General features: G+C 34.7%; 1 protein-coding gene across 3 annotated transcripts; it reads left to right on the top strand.

Moving 5' to 3' along the window:
- The first annotated feature begins 410 nt into the window (after window positions 1-410).
- Window positions 411-12,278, top strand: LOC140040383 (uncharacterized). Of its 3 annotated transcripts, none has more exons than XM_072086281.1 (15): window positions 411-512; window positions 995-1,097; window positions 1,238-1,675; window positions 2,004-2,187; window positions 2,861-3,055; window positions 3,598-3,682; window positions 4,366-4,571; window positions 6,288-6,377; window positions 7,237-7,355; window positions 8,005-8,134; window positions 8,662-8,747; window positions 9,506-9,683; window positions 9,957-10,006; window positions 10,185-10,230; window positions 10,414-12,278. In XM_072086281.1, exons 2-15 carry the CDS (start codon window positions 1,081-1,083, stop codon window positions 11,983-11,985), a joined length of 3,396 nt encoding a protein of 1,131 aa, XP_071942382.1. In that variant the 5' UTR covers window positions 411-512; window positions 995-1,080; the 3' UTR covers window positions 11,986-12,278. The 3 variants fall into 3 exon arrangements, with proteins under 3 accessions (XP_071942382.1, XP_071942381.1, XP_071942383.1); XM_072086280.1 differs by having other exon boundaries at window positions 4,309-4,571; XM_072086282.1 differs by lacking the exon at window positions 6,288-6,377 and having other exon boundaries at window positions 4,309-4,571.
- The last annotated feature ends 327 nt before the right edge of the window (window positions 12,279-12,605 follow it).

The raw sequence follows: 12,605 nt of genomic DNA, 5'->3' as shown, positions 1-12,605 counted from the left end.
AAATAATATGTCCATATACTATATTCAAATCGCCATGTTATAGTCACGTCCCTAGAAAGAACTTAAACCACTAAAAAGTTATTGAAAATTATTGTTTTATTTTTTATACCACGCACAATGATTTGATTTGTAAGGCCAATTGTGCTTTTGTTGTATAGATGATGTACATATGAGGGCCTATTCAAACTACAAATGGAATAATGAAACTATATTACTATTATTATCTAATACTTGTTACATTTTAAGACGAAATAATAACAACATGATATGTATATTATATAATTTAATTTTGCAAGATAATTGATAGTTATTATTAGACCTCCATGATTTAGTCTAACTTCTGAAAACTTTTACAAACTTTAAAAAAGTTTCTTTCTGCGCATGTTTTCGCATAATTTTTTCACACTTGAGTAATTCTGAACACCAGGTGGGAGAGATTAAACATTTTTTGTTTTCAGCCTATGTTTTTGTCGTCCCCTCGCGTCGTGTTTGTTACGTTTATGAAATGAGAGGTCTGTATTCTAGTATTTTCATTACTTCAACGAAATTGTGTGTGGTTGTTTATTGGGGGAATTAGTTAAAGCGGATGCGAGTTCTGTACTAGTACAGTAGCTTTTGTAGTAGGCCTATAGTCTGTACACTGTACCTCTCTGTCCTTCTTCCTCCTACTCTCCGCCGATCCTCTTGTCGGTCGCATGCCACCACACCGGAAAGCCATCACGCTGACCACAGGTATTCACAACGTGGTCATGGTCTTCACTGATTAGTTTATTTAACGATTATGCCTGAATGCTGTTGTTTAGTTTCCATAAAATAAAAAAAATGGTATCATTTAAAACCATCAATAAAAGAAGCTAATAATATGCCCTACAGTCACCTACCTAGGCCTACCTAATTTAATAATATAATAGAATAGGATAACAAATCAATATTCCAATAAGCCTAATTAATAATACTAGGCCTAATATAATGTTTTATTTTACATACACTGCAGGTTGAAGAATGTGATTGTGGTGTATTTCTTTGATTTGTTTAGCTAACTAAACTAAGCTACCTCCTCTCACACCTGACAAGGACAGAATGTTTCAACCTGCTGGGTAAGAATAAGACACAACTGACTGATTTCATTTGTATTAACTACATACATTTTCTTTTGCCCTAATTGTTTTAGTTCATTACTGTATATAAGTATGTAATATAAACATGGCAATAATTCAATCTTATGTATTGTTTCTAGGCTACTGGGATCCTACACTCCACCTCCAAATGGTCAACCCTACACATCAAATAATGTACCCATGTATGATTACAACAAAAATCAATACGCAGCAAACCAACTATCTCAAAATCGACCCCCACTTCTTCCGAATCCAACATATCAACAGACATTGTACCAACAAACTACACTCTTTCAAGTACCCAATCACCAGCAGAATTCAAGATGGCCGTCATTAAACCGGCCAATGGGGAGCTGTAATATGTCGCCACAGAACACTAACAGTAATAGAGGCAGTGGTGAACAACAGCATTCTATCAGAGGTAATGCGCAACATAACACTAATTCAGGTGGTGTGCAGAACAGAGATAATGTTTCACAGAACAAAATGCAAGACTCAAAAAACTCTGATGTATTTCTGTCACAGGAACAACATGAAGAGAAAAAACAACTTTACAAGTATTTATTTTTTTAAATACATTACATCTAGAATTACTAAATTTGTAGGCCTACTGTATCCACATGTCATCTATATTAACTAAATCCTTTGGTCCTAATGGTCTGTGGATGTCATATTCACAGAGCCATTATTCTTACCTCATAGTTTACCCTATAATATGAAAAAAAAAATTTGTTTTCACAAATGGCATGCCATACTTATATACTTGAGTTGTGTTACGAACAAAAATCAAAATGCTCCCTTGTATACAAGTTCAACGTAAAAAGATAACTTGATATTCAAAAAAGATATACACTATTTCATTCAAATAAATCTCTTTTTAAAAAGGTTATTTTCACAAGTGTTGCGAGATAATGGACCAATGGATGTTTGTAATAAACGTATACTCAGCACGTTCATGTCATTACCAGAATCTAAGAGGAAAATCATCTCAAAATTTGGTGGTATTCAAAGGTTCTTCCTTAAATCTCCCATGTTCCTAATCCAGGGGGATATTGTTTGCGTGGCAGAGGTAAGCAATTATTTTTCTATTTTCATAAAAGTGAGGATAAATCACCAATTATTTCATTCTTTATTAAGTTTCCGAAATTGCAATACATTTAAAAATAGCTTAAGAAAACATAAACACCAAGACAGAAATCTTAGATTATATGGATAAGGAGAGACAGTAAATAATCGCTGTATTTCCCAAACTTATCCCAGGCTTACTCAACATTCTTACTATGTTGGTAATCCAATTCTCCCTCCATTTTTCTTCTCAGATGGTTTTTTTCAAAATATTCCTTATTATCATATCTCTTTTACCCCACAAGACATCTTGTTCTCTGTTTTATGTGATTTTGTACTTTTTTAATGTTTGTGCGACTATGTTTTTAGAAAATCTGAATGTGTGTACTTTCAGCCAAAGTTTCAGGCCATTCATGAGTTTGACAATAAAGTTTATTGAATTGAATTGAAGAGGTTGTCGTATTGCTATTTTAAAGCCTTGTCTACACTATCAAACTTTATGTGACAAAACAAATGTGATGTGCCCATATATGGACATGATGTCATGTCACTACCATATTTGGGAAAATCACTATCATATTTGGGCACATTATACTTTTTTTGTCAAACTAGTGTAGTCAGAGCTTAAAACATTATATTTATTTCATGTACAATGTTTTGTTGTTTCACCTTAACAGGACCAACCTGACGGGTCTCCTGTTAAGTCTCCCATAAAGTCTCCCGTAAAGTCTCCCGAGAGTACAGGTCTACAAAAAGTTTCTGATATATTTTCTGCTCCAAGTGCTACTAAACCTGATGAACACGTTGAACCGTCAACACCAACTAAGACTGGCCTTGATGTTCAAGCTCAGCCTTTTACACCATTTACTCCAGTACGTACAATTTATATCTAATAGTGTAGCTTGGTGGTTACCATGCTTGCCTTCCAGTGCCATGGTGCAGGGTTCAAACCTTAGTGGTAACTGTTTCTACCTCACTTGATTAGCCTCAAATGAAACTTTTAAAAGCATATAGTTTAAAACAAATCTGTCAAAACAATTATGTTAATATAATTTGACAAATTTCGAAGTAATGCTAACTGTATTATTTGCTTGTACTGTAGCTTAGTGGTTACCATGCTTGCCTTCCAATGCCATAGTACAGGGTTCAATTCTTGGCGGTAACTGTGGTAGCGGTAACAGTTTCTAACACACTCGCTTAGCCTCAAATGAGACTTAGTTTTAAAAGCAACATGATATAGTATAAAATGAAAAATCAAAACAATATAATTTGACAAATTTCCAAATAATGCTAACTGTATGTTGTTGTTAACGGATTTCTTTGATGTAATTCTTATTTTATTGCTTTAGCATTATAAAATGTTATTGTTCTTTATCTGTTCCTTCTGCATAATACAGTTTTATATTATTTATAGCAAGGCAAATCGACTACATCTGGTATCAAGTCTCCAAATTTGGAACCAACTGATCCAGACTGCACATCAATAAGTTTATCTGAGAGTAAGTACTTATCGCAAAATGTAAATGTATCGTATATTTATATTGAAAATTCATTAAACAGCTTTCATGGGACAGATTTGCAATAAACAACAATTTTGTAAATCATTTCAAAACAGATAGTTTGAAGTTTTGCTGGCAGTTTGAAGTTTTGCAAAGATTATATCAATGCAAAACCTCACAAAATAGGATATTACACTTTATTACCAATCATCTGATTGTTGTTGTTTTTTATTGGTAAAGATTTTCCAATAATATTAGGAAACATCTACCAACTCATCTACAGAGCGACCTTATTTTTAATTTTATTTTTACTATTATATTATTAGTATTATATAGTTATAGTATTATATTATATATATTGTGTAAACTTCTTTCAGCATATTTAAATGAAAATTTAATGCATTAAATGTAATAAAAAAAAATGATATTGAATAATCCTAAAATGTCGTATATTAAAACGTATTCATTTTTTCTGGTGGAAAGAAATCAACAAAATTATAGATAGCATTTAAGGCAGTATAATTAAGAAAATATGTATATGTAAATTCACAGGCAGAAAAGAAATTCTAAACCAAATACTAAAGATTAATTAATTTTTAAATGATAAAGATGAGAAAATATTACAGGTGAAGCTGAAGATCTTTTTTTGGAGTTACAAACAAGTCTTGATAAACTTAAAATAGATGAGAAACCAAGCAAAGATAAAACTGCAGATGACTGCCATGAGGTGTTCACAGAGAAAGCCAAACTACTTGGCATTGATGTTGGAGCTGCTGCCAGTAAGGCAACCAAAAAATCTGTCAACAGACCATTCGAGAGGTCTCCTTCTCCACCAGTTGCTGGTTCTTGGAAAGAAAGAAAGCCTTCTGATCCTGATAAGGAACATAAGGTAGATGGAATCTACGTTCTTGACGCTTATTATTAGGGAGCTTTCGCATGAGGACGATAAACGAAGGGGACAGTAATTAACAGAGCGTGTCGATTATTTTGAGACAAGCTACATTGTTCGTCCACCTCCTTGCATAGTCCACAGACCCTGTACATGCGGTGGGTGTGTTTGAGAAGTTTCTGAGTCTAGGTCTTTCAAAATGATGTCATAAACTTTGATCCGTCTCATTGGAGAGAATGTTAAATCATGGAGGATTTTTCCTCCATGGTTAAATCGACCAATTATAATCCCGATGAGAACGGAACAGCGTATACTGGGCTTATACGCATACATAAATGCATAGATATTTATTTTTGTATCAATCATTTCATATCTACCATCTCTATCGTCTACCGTCCTTATGCGAAAGCTCACTATTATTAGCAATGCGCTTACTTTAGTTTGTCCACCTCTTCTTTGTGACAAGGGTCAATGCGCTTACTTTAGTTTGTCCACCTCTCCTTTGTGACAAGGGTCAATACGCTTACTTTAGTTTGTCCACCTCTTCTTTGTGACAAGGGTCAATGCGCTTACTTTAGTTTGTCCACCTCTTCTTTGTGACAAGGGTCAATGCGCTTACTTTAGTTTGTCCACCTCTCCTTTGTGACAAGGGTCAATGCGCTTACTTTAGTTTGTCCACCTCTTCTTTGTGACAAGGGTCAATGCGCTTACTTTAGTTTGTCCACCTCTTCTTTGTGACAAGGGTCAATGCGCTTACTTTAGTTTGTCCACCTCTTCTTTGTGACAAGGGTCAATGCGCTTACTTTAGTTTGTCCACCTCTTCTTTGTGACAAGGGTCAATGCGCTTACTTTAGTTTGTCCACCTCTTCTTTGTGACAAGGGTCAATGCGCTTACTTTAGTTTGTCCACCTCTTCTTTGTGACAAGGGTTAATGCGCTTACTTTAGTTTGTCCACCTCTTCTTTGTGACAAGGGTCAATGCGCTTACTTTAGTTTGTCCACCTCTCCTTTGTGACAAGGGTCAATGCGCTTACTTTAGTTTGTCCACCTCTTCTTTGTGACAAGGGTCAATGCGCTTACTTTAGTTTGTCCACCTCTTCTTTGTGACAAGGGTTAATGCGCTTACTTTAGTTTGTCCACCTCTCCTTTGTGACAAGGGTCAATGCGCTTACTTTAGTTTGTCCACCTCTTCTTTGTGACAAGGGTCAATGCGCTTACTTTAGTTTGTCCACCTCTTCTTTGTGACAAGGGTCAATGCGCTTACTTTAGTTTGTCCACCTCTTCTTTGTGACAAGGGTCAATGTGCTTACTTTAGTTTGTCCACCTCTTCTTTGTGACAAGGGTTAATGCGCTTACTTTAGTTTGTCCACCTCTTTGTGACAAGGGTTAATGCGCTTACTTTAGTTTGTCCACCTCTTCTTTGTGACAAGGGTCAGTTTTCCCTGAAACAAACAATAGAATATATATGTTTTAACAGTATGGCCTGTATCGCCCACTAACAATAAACCACTATAGTAACATTAAACATTAGTGGTTGATTTTTGTTATGTTAGTAGTTGATTGTTACGTTAGTGGGTGATACATGACCAACCTATATGCAGGAAACTTTGGTTCTCGAAGATGTCCCTATAGTAGGGTTCTACTGTATTTTGTACAGTACGATTGGCGTGTTGCCTAGGACCAAATAATAACCTTTAATCAATATTAATTTATTTAGATAAAACGTCAATTAGAAGCAAGCATGAAACAGAAATTAGAATTAGAACTAACACAAATGAAATTGACTAATATGGAGCATACAACAGAAGTGAGTATCCTATTCATTGTATTAACTAATATGGAGCATACAACAGAAGTGAGTATCCTATTCATTGTATTGACTAATATGGAGCATACAACAGAAGTGAGTATCCTATTCATTGTATTGACTAATATGGAGCATACAACAGAAGTGAGTATCCTATTCATTGTATTGACTAATATGGAGCATACAACAGAAGTGAGTATCCTATTCATTGTATTGACTAATATGGAGCATACAACAGAAGTGAGTATCCTATTCATTGTATTAACTAATATGGAGCATACAACAGAAGTGAGTATCCTATTCATTGTATTAACTAATATGGAGCATACAACAGAAGTGAGTATCCTATTCATTGTATTGACTAATATGGAGCATACAACAGAAGTGAGTATCCTATTCATTGTATTAACTAATATGGAGCATACAACAGAAGTGAGTATCCTATTCATTGTATTGACTAATATGGAGCATACAACAGAAGTGAGTATCCTATTCATTGTATTGACTATTATGGAGCATACAACACTGCAGAAGTGAGTATCCTATTCATTGTATTAACTAATATGGAGCATACAACAGAAGTGAGTATCCTATTCATTGTTAACTGAAAGAGAAAATCTCTGCCCAGATGATGTCATTTATTGAAATAAATAAATAATGCTGACTGCAGGTTTGTTTTTAAATGTGCACAACCTTTTATTGCACAAGATGTTTGCAAAAAGTTACCATGTAATAGAACTATTTAAACTACAGAACGTCTACTACATAAATGTACACAGTGATACGAAATTAAACAATCATATGGTTGAAAAAAATCACTCGCGTATGTTATAAATATTTTTTAATATTTTTTTGTCAGCAAATTGAAAGAAAAGCCCAAATGAAAATGAAAGTCAAAGATATGGACCTGAAAAAAGTCAATACAGAATTAACTGAAGCTCTGAAGCAGATAACAGAACTAAACACAAAGAACAACAAGTAATATAATTGGTTTTAAGTATTTTATTCTCATTTCTGAGGACGATCAAAGTATATTGATCAAAACGTTGAGATACTCAACAGTATATATGTCGTGTACCGCAAACTTGATATCAACAAATGTATTTTATTACTGTATATGATGAGTAATATTCGTGAGGGGCCTGGTTATGAATTTAAATTTGGGGGTGGAATTTTAAAGAATTATTTGGATTTACCATATGTCCAAATTAGGAGGTCAGATTATACATGAGCATAGGATCATGATCATATGATATGTTGGATGAGATGCTTATTTTTAATTTCTAATACGACAATTATTCCATTTTTGTCTCAACCCCCGCACTTCATTTATGCAAACGAGTGACCGAACTGTAATTACGTAGCCATAACATCGCCGGCATGTGTTCAAGGCTCACTCGCTCCATGGTTCTGGTGCTAGTGGTTGAGAAGAGTAGGGGGTTACCCCTGTGTACTACAGTAGTACTGACACTGATCGTAACTGGACCCTCCGGGAGACCGGTCTTTGACTGAAGAGGTCTCCCAGTATAAATGGAATATTTCAATTAAAAAAACATGTATTTATTTAGGTTTATTTTATATTACTGCTTTATAAACTGTGATTTAGTGTATCATAACTTTATTTTAGGTTAAAAAATCTAAATATCAATTTAATGGAGAGTGTGAAAAAGCTGACAGAAGATAAGGACAAAACGTCTGTTGAATTTCAGGTGAAATTAAAAGGGATTCAAGCAAGAGCACGAGAAGCAGAAATCAAGGTAATCCGGGGATTAAGGTTTTTAAGAAGTCAATTTTCAACCCAAAGCATGGTCATAGTGCATTCTTGTGAGGGTGTGTGGAACAGTGTGTTTGACGTTGGATTACTGATGATGGTTTGAATCCAACTCTAGCTGCATTTCTGGTATCCTTAGGCAAGACACGTCACTTAATTTGTCTCTCTCCACCCAGGTGTATAAAATGTGTACCGGTTAGATCAAGACACAACTTTGCACTGATTACTAGCTGCATTATTATGGGAGTATGTTTCCATATGTGTATGATCCAAAAAATGGCCGCAGTAATAGTGTGCAGCCCATTGAGAGCTTGCTTATATGTGCTATATAAGAATGAACTATTATTATTCACATGATATATATCTAGATTATGTTTGTGTTGATATATAGTAGTAGTACATATAATATATAGTTACAGCCTTCTTTTTCAATCTAACCTAGCACTAAAACAGTGCTTAATATATTATAATCTATTATTATTAATAGTAATATTATGGATTCCATTTGTATAGGTGTTGGAAGCAATCTATAAAGAATGCTTGGGTAGAATTCGGGAAGTTGTTAGGAAAAAAGAAGTTAACTTCAACTCAATGTTTAGGTAAGAGTATAAAATGATTTGCACTAAATTGTTGCCTTTAATACCATTATTTTTGTTGGTCTGTACCAATTGACATTGCATGTACAAACTATAGCATGTAAAAAGTAAAGGTGCTTGTGTACACAAATAATAGTAATTTGACCTTATTACTTGGTGGTCCATATTTGGCTGGAGCCATTTATTGGATCCCAGATAAAAAATAGTAGCTAAGGTCGTCAGACATGTTTTTAGTTTTTCATGAAATCTTAAAATCTGAGGTAAATTGAAATCCAATCAGGAAAGAGTGAAAATGTCACTCTTTCCTTATCCAACCCAGTAGCATGATATGTGATATGGTTGAATAGCACTTTCTATTCAACAGAACATCATTAGTTATTTTAGATTTACAAGGCAGAGTATGGCCCTATGAGTTGTAATGAATGAAAATCTATTCCACTTTGTCACGTTGATATAATAATTTTGAAAGCAAGAAAATGTGCAAGAGTACAAAATCTAGTGTCCAAATTGACATTTAAAATCAGAGAAAACTTCTTGATATTCGATATTCAAACACCGTAATATTAGACCTCCAAGTCTAATATTCTGGAAACTCTCACAATCAGACTTTTCTTGAGGTAAACAAGTCGCAAATCATTTTTCACCATTAAAAAAACATTCTGAATACCAGAATTTCCAGAAAACGGAGACACAATAGGACAGCTCTGAAGCGTGTACGGTATTTGGGGGATGTGACTGTATTACATATATTTGTGTTTTAGTTCATCTGATAGCGTGCCTGTCGGAACACTTTGGATGGAGTACATTGAACTTATTACAATACAGAAAGCTGATTTAAAGCAACAATATGACAACATTTTAGAATTACTTAAAAAGGACATACCGCTTAAAGACTGCCCTCTTTTGTTAGAACAAAACATTAGTCTCTTTGTGAAAAAGGTAAGTACGCTATTTTCTTTTGATTTGAGTAGTTATTATATGTTGTACTCTTTAATAATCTGTGTTCTATAATCTATCTATCTATAAATCTCTCATCTCATCTCATAGCCTATTTCACCCACTGCTGTGTGAAGGCCTCCTCCAGCTGTTTCCATTTAGTTCTGTTTCTTGCCGATCTTTCCCATGTTGCCGTTTCCATGTACGTTGTTATGTCGTCACGCCATCTTCTTTTTAAGTAATTAATTTGTAATGAAATACATATTTTGTTAACAGGAGCGAAAGGAAACCTTAGAAGTGTCTGAAAAGCTGTCCGACAAAACTGGGTATGAAGATTATTTATTTTATAATCAACACTTTAATATTCATGAATATTCATATAATGTAATATCAATATTATATTGATAAGTAATATTGTTACTGTTAGCGGTATTTTGATAATGTTATTATACTAATATTACTAAAAACTAATATTTAAAAAAATGGGTTTTGTTTTATTTACAGTATGACCAAAAAAAGACCAATGATTGGAACTTCATTAGTTGAAAAGGTGAAGAATAAACATTGTCTATTTTTATATTTTAGCAGTTAAGCAAATTCTGTTCCACTTTTATTTACTTGCTTCATTATCTAAAGTATTGTACACTTAAAAACTGTATCATATAATTATCATTTAAAGCATTGAAAATAATCTGAAGCTGTTTACCATATTTTTTTTTCTTCAAATTATTAGATGAAGTCTCCAGAACAACCATCAGCTATACCCTCGTTGCGACAACCTCAACAAATGCCAAGTGATATGTTCACAAGACAACAGCATGCTATGCCAAGACCTCCAGGCCTTTGTGGAAGTTCTCCATATATTCGTACCGAGTGCATTCAGAAACCACCAATATTTAGACCTCGCTCAACCACCAGTCCTCCTGGACCTCGATTCAGTGTGCCTCAAAATCCAGTTCCTATTATTAATAGCCCACCTTTCAAAACCATGGAAAAAGAACCGACTGCAGTTAATCCTAGATTAGCACCGTCCTTCGGTTTAAACATGAAGACTGAAGGGTATATATCTGCTGCTTCACGTAGACGATTTCAACAACCAATACCATTTAGAAAGAAGGGTCCAACCAATGTGCCATCTATACCTGTACCCAGTATACCGGTCCTTGCACAGCAAATGATCACACCACCATTATTAAGTGGAATCAAGCTACAGATAAATGATCCCCCTGCTATTCCAAAACTTATGGATTTAAATCTTGGAAGAGGTGCCACTCAATCTCCTGGAAATGGTAGTGGTGATGCACAGCAGAGTAGCTTTATCCCAAGCCTTACTGATCAAGGACTTACGGATTTAATTCATGGTGTATGTGGAGAAAACATTGTTCATGGTCAGATGAAAAGACAGAGGGATTTGAATAGCCAGACTGGTTGCATCCCAAAACTTGGCAGAAATAGTAGTCCTCTGGAAAGAGTAAGCGGGGAACAGTTGGATGTTAGTTGTATGACTTATCACGTTGAGATGGATGAAACAGAGTGCTGGGATGATGAAGATGTTCCTACTACCTCACCATGCACTGATAGTTTGAGACCGTGTAGAGGTGTCGGTTACCAGTTTGAAAACCCTGCAGGTGGTGATGTTAGTCTTGGTGTGTCGGATCTTGTAAAGACATTGCAGTCATGGTCGCAAGAGGTACCTGGAACATTTAAAAAAGCTCATAGTAATGTCAAGCAGATAAAATCACCACCACCGCCACAAATTTCACTGGAAATAGAAAAAACTTCAACAGATTCAACATGTCAATTTTCAGTGCCATCTGCAGTCAGTATTGTGCCATCGACCTCTTACAATGATAATGAAAGCAGAAGGTGGCAGGAGATAAAGAGAAAGAAAAAACGAGGGCAAGCTGTAAGTAACGAAAAGAAACCACCTCAAAGTAGCCTTGATAAGATTGTGTACACCTTGGGTACAAAGCTTCCAGACTTCCACCGTAATGACTACATCGAGTCTGTTAGAGTTGTTCGTGAATCTCACAAAGGAACTCTTAGTGGAGTTCCTCTGACAGAGATTGTCAGCCAATGCTGTGAATACCTTAATAATCACTATAGAAAGACGACTATGCATGATGAAGATATCTGTGCTGTTTGTCACGAGGATGTAAATGCAGATATTGAAAAGTTGAATAAACTGGAATGTGGTCATCTCTTCCATGACAGCTGTATCAAGCAGTGGATACAGACACGAGAGAGAACGTGTCCACTCTGCAGAACATTTATTCTTCTTCCTGACGATTTTCCAGCTTTATAGAACACGCCATACTTTATAAAAATTATATCATACTTGTAAAAAAAAAATTAGGATTAGAAAAAACAGATGTTATATAAAGGTTTTGTCTTTGTAGTTATCAGAAAATTTATATTGTTTTTTTGTTCTTGAAGTTAGTGGTATTTACTAGTTGCATGTTGTATGGTTTTTGCATCGTTCTTATAGTAGCTAAGTATTTACTTGTAAAGCATTATAAAAAAAAAGTTCAATTTAAGTATAGCCTTATCAGTATTATTGTGATTTTCATTTCTTGGTTTAAAAAGAAATTAAACTTAATTTGGCATATATTTTGATTTCTATTATTCATTTATGAGCGTTGGTGAAAATAGGGCTTCCTATAACCACACCAGAACACAAAATATACTGGAACTGTATATAATTACTTAGGTTTACTTAGGTGATATACTGGATGCAGGACTAAAGTCCTCTATATCCTGATCGAATTGGTCCAATCCTGGTATTTTGAATCCTTAACTTGTGATCGTATATTACTGGTTGATTCCGCCAGAATTTGTCCAGACTATTTTTAAAACTGTTTAGTGAGATTGCTGTCACAACATGTTCAGGTAGTGCATTCCAATTAACGGTTATACAGTTACTAA

Source organism: Antedon mediterranea, chromosome 2 (assembly GCF_964355755.1).
Source record: "Antedon mediterranea chromosome 2, ecAntMedi1.1, whole genome shotgun sequence".
Lineage (NCBI taxonomy): Eukaryota > Metazoa > Echinodermata > Crinoidea > Comatulida > Antedonidae > Antedon > Antedon mediterranea.
Note: the sequence above shows the minus strand (reverse complement) of the source record. Positions and strands in the feature narration are given on the sequence as shown.